The sequence below is a fragment of the Typha angustifolia genome, chromosome 10, assembly GCF_048772165.1.
Source record: "Typha angustifolia cultivar Huaian chromosome 10, ASM4877216v1, whole genome shotgun sequence".
NCBI classification, from domain to species: domain Eukaryota; kingdom Viridiplantae; phylum Streptophyta; class Magnoliopsida; order Poales; family Typhaceae; genus Typha; species Typha angustifolia.
This window is the reverse complement of record NC_133248.1, coordinates 208,332-223,039: the sequence shown is the minus strand read 5'-3', so window position 1 is coordinate 223,039 and position 14,708 is coordinate 208,332. Positions and strand designations below refer to the sequence as shown.

Sequence of the window (14,708 nt, the reverse complement as noted above, 5' to 3'; positions counted from 1 at the left end):
TGTTACAACAAAACTAGAAAAGGTATGCTCAAGGTATGCTGAACTATTCAGCACTTTACATTTAATGAAGACACTCATACATATATAATTTTATTTTGGTGTTAGTATGTCCCACTTGTTTACTATTAAGTTTAAAATGAAGTCTATTTGAATAAATAGAGTTTGAGAGAAGACTAGTTTAGTCAAAATTTCCCGGTTTACCGAGTAAAGCCGCCTTGTTCCATAGCTATCATCTCCTTCTAGAAGAATAATAATATTCTACATTAGCAGCTGCGAGACATTTGGCAAGTAGGATTTCTTACACTTTAATTAATAGACACGATGAGTAATATTTTCAGGTTATTCCCAGTCACGCATAGCATTACTTAGAATTCATAGTTTAAGCGGGTTAATCAATATAGGCAAACATATATTAAGTGCACATCGCCACCCGTCTACAACCGTAAGCAATGACGATTGACGAGCACTTGTTTTGGCCATGTACATATATACATAAACTAACTCGCCTCTAATGAATAGACGAATAGTTATAGCAAAGTAAAAGAGAAGACCATAGAGGGGTAGATGCATACATACAATTACCATCATCAGCTCATGGGCTCAGAGTCCAACCGCGCCCACCTCCTCTTCTTCCCCTTCCTGGCCGTCGGCCACGTGCTCCCGATGGTGGACATGGCCAAGCTCTTCGCGTCCCGCGGAGTTAGGGCGAGTGTGGTCACCACCCAATCCAATGCCGCGTCTATTGAGTCTGCGATTGGCTCCTCCGCCGTCGATCTTTGGGTCCTCCAGGCCGGCCTACCTGACGGCTCGGATTACTTCGCCGCCTTCCCGGACCTCGAGACCACGGTACAGTTCCTGGCGGCCGCGACTCCCAAGCTCCAGGTTATTGTTAACTCACTGGCGTTGCCCTCACTTTGGTCTTATACACACACACACACACACATATATATATATATATATATATAGAGAGAGAGAGAGAGAGAGAGAGAGAGAGAGAGAGAGAGAGGCCTCTATCGAAGAAAAAGTTTACAAGAGAAAGGAAAAAAGAAAGTAAAACGCAAGCATCTGAAAATATTTTAAGTTTAACATTTTTTATTTATGTCCTATCTTAGCTTAAAGTACGATCTATCTCTTAAACTTATAAAGGTAGATACTTGTATTCATTACACAGGGTCCCTTCCATCGTCTCCTCCTCGAGCTTCGACCCGACGCAGTCGTCACCGACTCCTTCCTCCCATGGACCCAAACCGTCGCCGAATCCCTCAACATCCCGCGCCTCGTCTTCCACGGCACCAGCTTCTTCGCCCTATGCGGCATCGAGTCCCAACTCGCCCTCATCTTACTCACCGACGCCAATACCAATATCAATACCGACACTGTCATCCTCCCCGGCCTTCCTCATCGCATTGAGATGCTCCGATCTCAGTTCCCCGTCATGACCAAGAACAGCAACGCCTTCAACGAGCTACTTGATGCGATTGCCAAAACCGAGCCAAGAAGCTACGGAGTAATAGTCAACAGCTTCTACGAGTTAGAGACCGACTACGCGGCCCATTACCGTAACGTATTAGGCCGCAACGCTTGGCATGTGGGCCCAGTTTCTATTTGCAACCAGGAGATGGACTCCAGAAAATATCTGAGAGGAGGACAAAAGAACGCGATCGACCAAAACGAGTGCTTAACCTGGCTAAACAGGAAACAGCCTCGCTCCGTCGTCTACGTGTCGTTCGGTAGCTTATACCAGTTCAGCGAGGCCCAGTTGCGCGAGATAGCCTTGGGCCTCGCGAAGTCCAACGTCTCGTTTATTTGGGTGATTAGAGGGTGCGAGAACGACGACTGGGTCCCGGAGAATTTCGTGGACAGGATCCGAGAGAGGGGATTAGTCTTGAGGGGTTGGGCCCCGCAGACTCTAATACTAAACCACGAATCCATTGGTGGGTTCGTCACCCACTGCGGTTGGAACTCGAGCTTGGAGGCGATCAGCGCAGGGGTGCCGATGGCGACGTGGCCGCTGTTCGCCGAGCAGTTCTTGAACGAGAGGCTGCTCGTGGAGGTGGTACGTATCGGCGTTCCCATTGGCTCAGAGAAGTTCGCACTGGCGCCAGAGGATAGGCCGGTGGTGGGATCAGGAAAGGTCGAGATGGCGATCCGACGGTTGATGGGCGAGGAGGAGGAGGCGGAGGAGAGGAGGAGGAGGGCGGAGGAGTTGGGTGAAATGGCGAAGAAGGCGGTGGAGGTGGGTGGGTCTTCTTATGCCGACGTGGGTAGACTTATCAAGGAGTTGATTGATCGGAGGATCCAAGTGTGACTGTAAGGGGTTTTGTTAAGTTGGAGTAGCTGTTATATTGTTTACAACGTATTACTTATCTAACTAATTAATTTAATGCAAAATCCTATAAATAATTTTATTATATATCACTTATGATTAGTGATTCGTTTGGAGATATAGCAGTTAATTGATCAACTATATGTCAGTATTGATTGAGAAGCAATCGAACCCTACACATCACAAATAACTATGACATGCTAAAAAGTGGCAAAATTTTATGAGTTAATGAAAAGGCATTTAAATAAAAGTGGCAAAATTTCATCAAAGACACTTTTTTTTGTATACTGAGGATGAAGTTCTCTTGTATTATTTGAAGTCTCTGCATTATATAAAAATAATAATATATTTTATTTGACACAATATATATATATATATATAAGCATGGAAATGTTCTGAGAAATAATTTATATATGAATCCTGTAAATATCAATCTTTGATTTTTCTTTTCTTTTTTTTTTATAAAATTCTGTTTTGAATTTTGCAAATACACTCTATATGCGGATAAACGACAGGCTGATAATATTGCCAAATATTTTATCATGTCTCCGTCCCCTCCTTCTAGAAGACTTAATTAAGTATTCACCACACCGTGACAGGCTGATAATATTGCCAAATATTTTATCATGTCTCCGTCCCCTCCTTCTAGAAGACTTAATTAAGTATTCACCACACCGTGTGCTTCTAGAGGGTTTCATTTTATACAGGGACAGACATCATAGCGTCCTGTCAACTATTTAAGGATACGTAGGATTTATTACCAATAAGTTACCACATCCTTCTACTTATAAACTCATGTATCTAATTTATTGATCCAATGCCTTAATTAGCAGCTCGAAAGGATAAGGCCACCGCTCGAACTTGCGGAAACATAAGGGCTGCAACCGTAAGCAATGACGACAACTTTCTTTTCGCCATATATATGTAGCTCGTTGATGTTCTAATGAGTGATCGTAGCGAGGTAAAGAGGCACACAAAGTGTTTGTGTAATTGTGTGAGCGACAATCACCTCATGGGCTTAGAGTCCAAACCAGTCCACCTCCTCTTCTTCCCATTGATGGCCGCCGGCCACATGCTTCCTTTGGTGGACATGGCCAAGCTGTTCGCGTCCCACGGAGCAAGGGCGACTGTGGTCACCACCAAGTCCAATGCCGCTTCTATAGAGCCTGCGCTGCGCTCCTCCGCGATCGATCTGTTTGTCCTCCCTTTCCCCTCCACCGCCGAGACCGGCCTACCAGAGGGCTCCGAGGATCTCGCCGCCTTCCCGGACCTCGAGAGCAGGTCCAAGTTCCTGGCCGCGGTTGCCAAGCTCCAGGTTAATATTAACTCACCATCTTCACTAAAAGTTTATTGCTTTATTTTTCAACGTTCGTGCCGCCACTTGCGTCTTGTAGTCAGATCCTTATGTGAGACTTGATAGTGCAAAGAGTCCACAAGAGAAAGAAAAAGAAAGAAAAAGAAAAGTACAACAGAAATTGATAGATCCTCTGTATTGTAACGCAGGCCCCTTTTCGCCGCCTCCTCTTCGACCTCCGCCCGGACGCAATCGTCACCGACTCTTTCCTACCGTGGACACTATCCGACGCCGAGTCCCTCAACATCCCGCGCATCGTCTTCCATGGCATATGCTTCTTCGCCCTATGCGGCAGCGAGTCCCAACGCTCCCTCCTCTCACGCACCGACACCAATACCGACACTGTCGTCCTCCCCAGCCTTCCTCATCGCATCGAGATGCTCCGATCTCAGCTCCCCGTCATGACCAAGAACGGCAACGTCTTCAACGAGCTACTTGATACGATTGCCAAAACCGAGCCAAGAAGCTACGGAGTAGTAGTCAACAGCTTCTACGAGCTAGAGCCCGAATATGCGGAACATTACCGTAACGTGTTGGGCCGTAGGGCTTGGCACGTGGGCCCAGTTTGTATTTGCAACCCTCTGAGAGGAGGACAAAGGAATGCGATCGACCAAAACGAGTGCTTAACTTGGCTAAACACGAAACAGACTCGCTCCGTCGTCTACGTGTCTTTCGGTAGCCTATCCCAGTTCAGCGAGGCCCAGTTGCGCGAGATTGCGTTGGGCCTCGAGAAGTCCAACGTCTCGTTCATTTGGGTGATTAGAGAGTGCGAGAACGACGACTGGGTCCCGGAGAATTACATGGACAGGATCGGAGAGCGGGGATTTGTCTTGAGGGGTTGGGCCCCGCAGATTCTAATACTAAACCACGAATCCGTTGGTGGGTTCGTCACCCACTGCGGTTGGAACTCGAGCTTGGAAGCGATCAGCGCAGGCGTGCCGATGGCCACGTGGCCACTGTTCGGTGACCAGTTTTTGAACGAAAAGCTACTCGTGGAGGTGCTACGCGTCGGCATTCCCATTGGATCGAAGCAGTACGCCGTGGCGCCCGAGGATAGGCCGGTGGTGGGGGCGGGAAAGGTCGAGATGGCGATCCGACGATTGATGTGCGAGGAGGAAGAGGAGACGAAGGAGAGGAGGAGGAAGGTGAAGGAGTTGGGTGCGATGGCGAAAAGGGCTTTGGAGGTGGGCGGCTCTTCTTATGCCGACGTGGATAGACTTATTGAGGAGTTGATGAATAGGAGATTGTTATCGGAGTAGTTGTCATAGTATTTACTAAGACGTTGGCGATGTTTATCAACCTCTTTCACTAATTAAGCTGGAATTGATATTTCATTGCTCCTTTCTTTTGTTTTTCTATATAACATAATATATAAAGTAGTCCACTGTCAAACGTGGTATCATTAAATTGATTGGATGCTGTCATTTTTCCAACCATATGCTAGAGGTACCATTAAATGGATTAAACTTCTCTTTCTGACCACATGCTAGAGGTACCATTCAATGGATTAAACTTAACACGGACGAGGCTTCGACGAACGAGTATACAAACGGGAAGCCAGGCTCGTAATTTGGGATGAAAACGGGTGTCTTATTACGACGGCAGCAGAACCTATAGCTAAGGTGTCAGCAATCTTCAGCGAGGCAATACGAGAGGCTTGGGGCAAAAGTCATCAAATAGTAATGAAATCTTATGCAAAATTAATTATTAGAATATTACAGGGTCAGAGTGCGATGTCTTGGCGACTGCAAGGCATCATAGAGAATTGTCGGGATTTTCTAAAGTTCTTTAGTAGTGTTTTTTTTTTTTTTTTTTTTTTTTTGCCACACACACGGGGAGGAAAATAGAGCGAGAAATTGGGCTGCGAAGTAAGGTAGGATAGTGGGTAGTAGAAATGTTTAGTAAAATAAATTCTCTCTGGAAGTTGAGGTAATTCTCCGGCAGGGTAGGACTAAATGATTTTATCATCATTTGTATAAGTTAGGTGGGCACAGGTCCTACGGAAGTGGAGTAATTTTTTTTGAAAAGAGAGACCGGTTCTTCCTTTCACTCTCAGACGTGGCCCACGCGTGTAGGCAATCGCTGCAGTGGAGGTTCCAGAAATTTCCACCATGCATAGTTCTATGCAGCCATAGTTTTCTTTTTTTAATAATTATTTTCTTTTAAGATTATCCGGCCACTTGTGGGCTGAGGCCTGAGGAAGTAAAAGTGATTAAAATAATAATAATTAAATAAGTTTATAAAAATGATCTTAATTTTTTAAGTGAGATTATACGTACTAAATTATTCCATAACATAATATTTGGGGGAACAGTAATAACATGCAGTAGAGTAATAAAATATCCCATTACTCCTCATTTCCAAACTTGCCTCTACGTTTGATCTCAACGATTTCATCAATGAACCCAGTCAAGTCATACGACGACCCATCTTTCTCAACCTTCTTCGTCGCCGTCTTCCCGAGCTCTCGTGCCCCGGTATCCTCACCCATGACTCTCCTCCACCTTCTCCTTCGCCACCAATTCCCTCTCCTCCTCCTTATCGCTCCACGCCTTCATCCCCACGGGCACCCCGATCTACACAACACCCACCAAGAACTTGTGCGGCAGACCTGGGAGCACGAAGGGCACATAGGTACAGTCTCTGCAGACTGTACCTAGTTGCAAAAAGATCTTTCCTCTTACGGTTAACAACTTTGACCAATCTCTACAGACACGAGCATTGAAATCTCTTACATCCACTGGATCACGTTTCACATGCATTTGTCTGAACTGGATTGAATACAATAGTAGCTAAGTTGTAATATCCATGATGGGCTATAAAAGTCAACGAAGCTTCCCCTCCCTTTCATACAAGGGGCTAGATCTATCTAAGTTTTGTCTTCTTCTTCTTCTTCTTCTTCTTCTTCTTCTTCTACTTCTTCTCTCTCTCTACTGTCCATAGAAGAAGAGAAAGAAGAAGAAGAAAAAATGGACTCTAAGTTGTGTTCAAGTATTCTAGTAGCAATCTTTCTCCTATCACTCCTTATTGCTCCTTCTTTGGCGACTTCCGCACAAGGTATGCGAAAGACATATTTCATCGGTTTATACCCTCGTTGATCAATTCATTTGAAGCTGTTCATGATTACATCTGTTTCAACTTTCAACTAACTATGAATACTCTATGATCACATAACTAGGACAAGAAATTCCTGTTGAAGTAGCTTCCTCGATGATCGGCCGAAGGTTTATTTCGCACAATCTTGGAAAACCATCACGCCGCAGTCCACCTCCACCGCAGGGAAATATCCCTGACAAAGAATCTGCTCCTGTGCAACCCCCGTCACTGCCCCCGCCACCACCGTCACCTGTGGAATTAACATGGGCCAGTTCTTGAGTTAGTGAGCTTCTGAGCAATATTTACGCACAACTAAGAAGGCTTGTTTGATCCTTGCTTGTTGTCCATGTTCTATCTGGAGATACATGCATATATATATATATATATATGTAGAGCAATTATATATTTGCTAGGTTGCATGATCTTGTAATTCTATCTCTACCAAACATTCTTGAGGCATTTGGTTTCAAATCTCTCTCTGTGTGTCTGATTGAGTTTTTATTTATTTTTTAATTTTGGATTAGGCGTTGTGTGCTAGGAACGTGTTGTGATTTAAGCCACTTTAGTAACTTGAGCTAGAAAATTTTGATCATGCTGAGGTCTCCAAACACCTACTAGAGCTTAGCTAGCTCTGCTATTCTGAGAAATAACAGAGCCCAAAAAGAGAGACAAGCCGACAGTTTCTACAGTAATGGATTCATTTGTTATCTCAACTAAATCCCACTTGACGTGGGATACATGGCAAAATAAACATTCCTCTCTAACCCTGTAATATTCTAATAATTAATTTCGCATAAGATTTCACCACTATTTGATGACCTCTGACCTAAGCCTCTCTTAACCTAAACACCATGGCCATCGCCTCGCTGAAGATCAATAAACCCTTAGCTATAGTTTCCGTTGCCGCCACAATGAGACACCCGTTTTCATCTCGAATCACCAGCCCGGCTCCCCCCTTAGTACACTCGTTCGTCGTAGCCCCATCCGTATTAAGCATGTGGTTGGAAAAAAGGACAGCATCCCATCAATTTAATGGTACCACGTCTGACAGTGGACTACTTTATATATTATGTTACATAGAAAAAAAAGATGAGGAATGAAATGTCAATTCCAGCTTAATTAGTGAAAGAGATTGATATGGTTACTGGTAACAATCTGATTCCAAAGAGTCATAAAAAAATCTGACCAAAATAAATAAATTAGATAAACTTACAGATTACATAATATAAAATTCTGAATAGTCGAGTCTAGTGTTTGACACTATCTCAATTATACAAACTAACAGCCTATTTATAGAAGATCACCAAATGAATGCACCAGGCTGAACGGCGCGTGTGTGAGTTAAGTTGTATAGTAACATTTACCCACAAAATATGTACCCCCTTTGAGGCCCAAAGCTCGTAAGAAATTTATTACTTATATACTATACTAACATTTCTCAAATATCCAATATGGTATTAAATTCACTTTTCTTTATTTTTCATTACCATAATACTCACTTTAGAATCAATTTTTATTCACTTCTCTTCATGAATTTGACTAAATGAATATATATGACAATAAAATACTCTTTGAGCTAAATTAATTCTACCATTAAATCATCATTAATAATGTGTGGGCCACATTTAAAACTTCATATCAAATACATAAAATTACCAACAAATATATATGACACCGAGAAGATAATAAACATCGCCAACATCTTAGTAAATATTATGAGAACTACTCCGATAACAATACGTACTGCTACGAACATTATCCCCTCCTATCCATCAACTCCTCAATAAGTCTATCCACGTCGACATAAGAAGAGCCGCCCACCTCCAAAGCCCTTTTCGCCATCGCACCTAACTCCTTCGCCCTCCTCCTCCTCTCCTTCGCCTCCTCCTCCTCCTCACTCATCAATCGTCGGATAGCCATCTCGACCTTTCCCGCTCCCACCATTGGCCTATCCTCGGGCGCTAGGGCGTACTGCTTCGATCCAATGGGAATGCCGACACGTAGCACCTCCACGAGTAGCCTCTCGTTCAAGAACTGGTCACCGAACAACGGCCACGTGGCCATCGGCACACCTACACTGATCGCTTCCAAACTCGAGTTCCAACCGCAGTGGGTGACGAACCCACCGACGGATTCGTGGTTTAGTATTAGAATCTGCGGAGCCCAACCCCTCAAGACAAATCCCCTCTCTCCGATCCTGTCCATGTAATTCTCCGGGACCCAGTCGTCGTTCTCGCACTCTCTAATCACCCAAATGAACGGGACGTTGGACTTCTCGAGGCCCAACGCAATCTCGCGCAACTGGGCCTCGCTGAACTGGGATAGGCTACCGAAAGACACGTAGACGACGGAGCGAGTCTGTTTCGTGTTTAGCCAAGTTAAGCACTCATTTTGGTCGATCGCATTCTTTTGACCTCCTCTCAGAGGGTTGCAAATACAAACTGGGCCCACGTGCCAAGCCCTACGGCCCAACACGTTACGGTAATGGTCCGCATATTCGGGCTCTAGCTCGTAGAAGCTGTTGACTACTACTCCATAGCTTCTTGGCTCGGTTTTGGCAATCGTATCAAGTAGCTCGTTGAAGACGTTGCCGTTCTTGCTCGTGACGGGGAGCTGAGATCGGAGCATCTCGATGCGATGAGGAAGCCCAGGGAGGACGACAGTGTCGGTATTGGTGTCGGTGCGTGAGAGGAGGGAGCGTTGGGACTCGCTGCCGCATAGGGCGAAGAAGCATATGCCATGGAAGACTATGCGCGGGATGTTGAGGGACTCGGCGTCGGATAGTGTCCACGGGAGGAAAGAGTCGGTGACGATTGCATCCGGGCGGAGGTCGAAGAGGAGGCGGCGAAAAGGGGCCTGCGTTACAATACAGAGGATCTATCAATTTCTGTTGTACTTTTCTTTTTCTTTCTTTTTCTTTCTCTTGTGGACTCTTTGCACTATCAAGTCTCACATAAGGATCTGACGACAAGACGCAAGTGGCGGCACGAACGTTGAAAAATAAAGCAATAAACTTTTAGTGAAGATGGTGAGTTAATATTAACCTGGAGCTTGGCAACCGCGGCCAGGAACTTGGACTTGGTCTCGAGGTCCGGGAAGGCGGCGAGATCCTCGGAGCCCTCTGGTAGGCCGGTCTCGGCGGTGGAGGGGAAAGGGAGGACAAACAGATCGATCGCGGAGGAGCGCAGCGCAGGCTCTATAGAAGCGGCATTGGACTTGGTGGTGACCACAGTCGCCCTAGCTCCGTGGGACGCGAACAGCTTGGCCATGTCCACCAAAGGAAGCATGTGGCCGGCGGCCATCAAGGGGAAGAAGAGGAGGTGGACTGGTTTGGACTCTAAGCCCATGAGGTGGTTGTCGCTCACACAATCACACAAACACTTTGTGTGCCTCTTTACCTCGCTACGATCACTCATTAGAACATCAACGAGCTACATATATATGGCCAAAAGAAAATGTTCGTCATTGCTTACGGTTGCAGCCCTTATGTTGTCGCGAGTTCGAGCGGTGGCCTTGTCCTTTCGAGCTGCTAATTAAGGGATTGGATCAATAATTAGATACATGAGTTTATAAGTAGAAGGATGTGGTAACTTATTGGTAATAAATCCTACGTATCCTTAAATAGTTGACAGGACGCTATGATGTCTGTCCCTATATAAAATGAAACCTCTAGAAGCACATGGTGTGCTGAATACTTAATTAAGTCTTCTAGAAAGAGGGGACAGAGACATGATAAAATATTTGGCGATATTATCAGCCTGTCGTTTATCCGCATATAGAGTATATTTACAAAATTCAAAACAGAATTTTATTAAAAAAGAAAAGAAAAAGGAAATAAAAAAAAGATTGATATTTACAGGATTCATATATAAATTATTTCTCACTACAATTCCATGCTTATATACATATTTTGTGTCAAATAAAATATATTATTATTTTATATAATGGAGAACAAGAGACCTTCATACTCACTATACAAAAAATGTGTCTTTGATGAATTGAATATTACTTGATAGCGATTTCACATTTATTTAAATGTCCTTTCATTAACTCATAAAATTTTGCCATCACTTTTTAGCATGTCATAGTTATTCGTGACGTGTAGGGTTCGATTGCTTCTCAATCAATACTGACATATAGTTGATTAATTAACTCCTATATCTCCAAACGAATCACTAATCGTAAGTGATATATAATAAAATTATTTCCAGGAGTTTGCATTAAATTAATGAGTTAGATGAGTTATAATATTATATCGATATCGATGATTCGTGCAGTGGAAAACGAAATAACAACTACTTCAACTAACAACACCCCTGACAACATCTCCAACGCTAGGCTCCAAATATGGAGCCAAAAACGGAGCAAAAGCACTGTGCACTCCAACATATCAGACTCTATATATATTAAAATAATAATCTAATATATATTATTATATTAGTTATTTTAAATTATTTAATTACATTATATAAAATAAGAAAAAATTAACCAAACATAATAAAAGCAATATTTAATATTCTCGTAAGTAATCTCCGTAGTCACCTTCTCTTTGTTTTAATTTTTAATATTTATATTAGGAATAATTTTGAGTAATTATATTTTAGGACACATAATTTATTAGACTCATTTTTATAAATAATAAAAAAATTTAAATTTAAATTAACTCAAAAAAATTTTAATATTAGACTTATTTTATAAATAATAAAAAAATTTAATTTAAATTAACTCAAAATTAATTTAAATTGTATTATTTTTGTTAAAAAATAATTAGTAAAATTAATTATATACTCGGCTTAACTAATTAAATTATTTAATAAAAGTAGACATGATCAAATGGTCCAGCTCGTCCGTGCCCGGCCTGAGTCCGAACTACCCATGGGCGGCACGGGCCAGCCCTTTGTCCACCCGAAAGCCTGCCCTTTTGGCCCGCAACTAGGCCCGCCCATTTTACTACAGTTGCCCGCCCATCTGCTATAGTACTTTGCTCGTTCTACTACAGTAATTTACCATTGCTACAGTAAAAGTTTTTTCGTACTATACCATTTTGCATTATTTTAAGCACACCTTTAAAAAATTTTAATTTACTTTAATTTTTTTTAAATGGAGGAATATAAATATTTTTTTTAAATAAGCTAATAGTTAAAAAATTCTAAAAATAGCTAGCTAGCCCGATTTCTTACGGGCCGACGGGCGGTAACGAGCTAGACTATTCTAGCCCGGCCCGACCGAGTGATTGGTGGGTCGGGCCGTGAACAAATACTTAAGCCCGGTTGGTCCGAAAAGCCTGGCCCGAACTCGGCTCGGCTCGTCCGATGATCATGTCTAAATAAAAGATATAAATAAAATTAAAATTACTAAATATAATAATTATTAGATAATTTTGGTATTTTTATTGAAATGATAAACAGAGCCGGGTTGCATTTTGATGGTGAGGCTCCAAATTTAAAGCTAATTTTAAAGTCCCCGTGGGAGCTCAATGGAGGAATTTGGAGCTCAGTTCGTCACATTTGGATCCTCCTATCAATCAACTCCTTGATAAGTCTACCCACGTCGGCATAAGAAGACCCACCCACCTCCACCGCCTTCTTCGCCATTTCACCCAACTCCTCCGCCCTCCTTCTCTCCTCCGCCTCCTCCTCCTCGTCCATCAACCGTCGGATCGCCATCTCGATCTTTCCCGATCCCACCACCGGCCTATCCTCTGGCGCCAGTGCGAACTTCTCTGAGCCAATGGGAACGCCGATACGTACCACCTCCACGAGCAGCCTCTCGTTCAAGAACTGCTCGGCGAACAGCGGCCACGTCGCCATCGGCACCCCTGCGCTGATCGCCTCCAAGCTCGAGTTCCAACCGCAGTGGGTGACGAACCCACCAATGGATTCGTGGTTTAGTATTAGAGTCTGCGGGGCCCAAGCCCTCAAGACTAATCCCCTCTCTCGGATCCTGTCCACGAAATTCTCCGGGACCCAGTCGTCGTTCTCGCACCCTCTAATCACCCAAATAAACGAGACGTTGGACTTCGCGAGGCCCAAGGCTATCTCGCGCAACTGGGCCTCGCTGAACTGGTATAAGCTACCGAACGACACGTAGACGACGGAGCGAGGCTGTTTCCTGTTTAGCCAGGTTAAGCACTCGTTTTGGTCGATCGCGTTCTTTTGTCCTCCTCTCAGATATTTTCTGGAGTCCATCTCCTGGTTGCAAATAGAAACTGGGCCCACATGCCAAGCGTTGCGGCCTAATACGTTACGGTAATGGGCCGCGTAGTCGGTCTCTAACTCGTAGAAGCTGTTGACTATTACTCCGTAGCTTCTTGGCTCGGTTTTGGCAATCGCATCAAGTAGCTCGTTGAAGGCGTTGCTGTTCTTGGTCATGACGGGGAACTGAGATCGGAGCATCTCAATGCGATGAGGAAGGCCGGGGAGGATGACAGTGTCGGTATTGATATTGGTATTGGCGTCGGTGAGTAAGATGAGGGCGAGTTGGGACTCGATGCCGCATAGGGCGAAGAAGCTGGTGCCGTGGAAGACGAGGCGCGGGATGTTGAGGGATTCGGCGACTGTTTGGGTCCATGGGAGGAAGGAGTCGGTGACGACTACGTCGGGTCGAAGCTCGAGGAGGAGACGGTGGAAGGGACCCTGTGTTATGAATACAAGTATCTACCTTTATAAGTTTAAGAGATAGATCGTACTTTAAGGAGTGACTGATGTATGTAATAAAGAATGCATGCACCAAGAAACAGCATCAGAATTGTTGATAGTATTGATGTACAACAAAGTCCTCTTAAAAAAATAACATGCCTGAGGGTGTGGTGAGCAGTAGTAGTGACAGATACGTGGTCAGGTTGTTAGCACGTCGTTTTCAATAGTGCCATTTGCATCGTACTCTGAAGACTGTACCTAGTTGCAAAAAGATCTTTCCTCTTACGGTTAACAACTTTGACCAATCTCTACAGACACGAGCATTGAAATCTCTTACATCCACTGGATCACGTTTCACATGCATTTGTCTGAACTGGATTGAATACAATAGTAGCTAGGTTGTAATATCCATGATGGGCTATAAAAGTCAACGAAGCTTCCCCTCCCTTTCATACAAGGGGCTAGATCTAAGTTTGTCTGGCCAGCTTCTTCTTCTTCTTCTTCTTCTTCTTCTTCTTCTCTCTCTCTCTCCACTGTCCATAGAAGAAGAGAAAGAAGAAGAAGAAGAAAAAATGGACTCTAAGTTGTGTTCAAGGATTCTAGTAGCAATCTTTGTCCTATCACTCCTTATTGCTCCTTCTTTGGCAACTTCCGCACAAGGTATGCGAAAGACAAATTTCATCGGTTTATACCCTCGTTGATCAATTCATTTGAAGCTGTTCATGATTGCATCTGTTTCAACTTTCAACTAACTATGAATACTCTATGATCACATAACTAGGACAAGTAATTCCTGTTGAAGTAGCTTCCTCGATGATCGGCCGAAGGTTTATTTCGCAGAATCTTGGAAAACCATCACGCGGCAGTCCACCTCCACCGAAGGGAAATACCCCTGGGCTTCAATCTGTTCCTCCGCCACCGCCGTCACTACCGCCGCTGATGCCACCAGCACCGTCACCTGTGGAATTAACATGGGCCAGTTCTTGAGTTAGTGAGCTTCTGAGCAATATTTACGCACAACTAAGAAGGCTTGTTTGATCCTTGCTTGTTGTCCATGTTCTATCTGGAGATACATGCATATATATATATATATATATATGTAGAGCAATTATATATTTGCTAGGTTGCATGATCTTGTAATTCTATCTCTACCAAACATTCTTGAGGCATTTGGTTTCAAATCTCTCTCTGTGTGTCTGATTGAGTTTTTATTTATTTTTTAATTTTGGATTAGGCGTTGTGTGCTAGGAACGTGTTGTCATTTAAGCCACTTTGGTAACTTGAGCCAGAAAAA

The 14,708-nt window shown here is 43.7% G+C and overlaps 4 protein-coding genes across 4 annotated transcripts; 2 read left to right on the top strand and 2 right to left on the bottom strand.

The window, feature by feature from the left end:
• The first annotated feature begins 366 nt into the window (after positions 1-366).
• LOC140768168 (probable UDP-glucosyl transferase 73B6) lies at positions 367-2,413 on the top strand. The gene is made up of 2 exons (XM_073108328.1): positions 367-882; positions 1,172-2,413. Exons 1-2 carry the CDS (start codon positions 565-567, stop codon positions 2,306-2,308), a joined length of 1,455 nt encoding a protein of 484 aa, XP_072964429.1. The 5' UTR covers positions 367-564; the 3' UTR covers positions 2,309-2,413.
• A 733-nt stretch (positions 2,414-3,146) lies between these two features.
• LOC140768166 (scopoletin glucosyltransferase-like) lies at positions 3,147-5,020 on the top strand. The gene is made up of 2 exons (XM_073108326.1): positions 3,147-3,641; positions 3,830-5,020. Exons 1-2 carry the CDS (start codon positions 3,270-3,272, stop codon positions 4,937-4,939), a joined length of 1,482 nt encoding a protein of 493 aa, XP_072964427.1. The 5' UTR covers positions 3,147-3,269; the 3' UTR covers positions 4,940-5,020.
• Positions 5,021-8,349: 3,329 nt separating this feature from the next.
• Positions 8,350-10,317, bottom strand: LOC140768012 (scopoletin glucosyltransferase-like). The gene is made up of 2 exons (XM_073108081.1): positions 9,821-10,317; positions 8,350-9,632 (listed from the first exon to the last, which is right to left on the bottom strand). The coding sequence occupies exons 1-2, from the start codon at positions 10,190-10,192 to the stop codon at positions 8,532-8,534; spliced, it is 1,473 nt and encodes a 490-aa protein (XP_072964182.1). The 5' UTR covers positions 10,193-10,317; the 3' UTR covers positions 8,350-8,531.
• Positions 10,318-12,277: 1,960 nt separating this feature from the next.
• On the bottom strand, positions 12,278-14,387 carry LOC140768331 (UDP-glucose flavonoid 3-O-glucosyltransferase 7-like). The gene is made up of 2 exons (XM_073108587.1): positions 14,268-14,387; positions 12,278-13,411 (listed from the first exon to the last, which is right to left on the bottom strand). The coding sequence occupies exons 1-2, from the start codon at positions 14,385-14,387 to the stop codon at positions 12,278-12,280; spliced, it is 1,254 nt and encodes a 417-aa protein (XP_072964688.1).
• Positions 14,388-14,708: the final 321 nt, after the last annotated feature.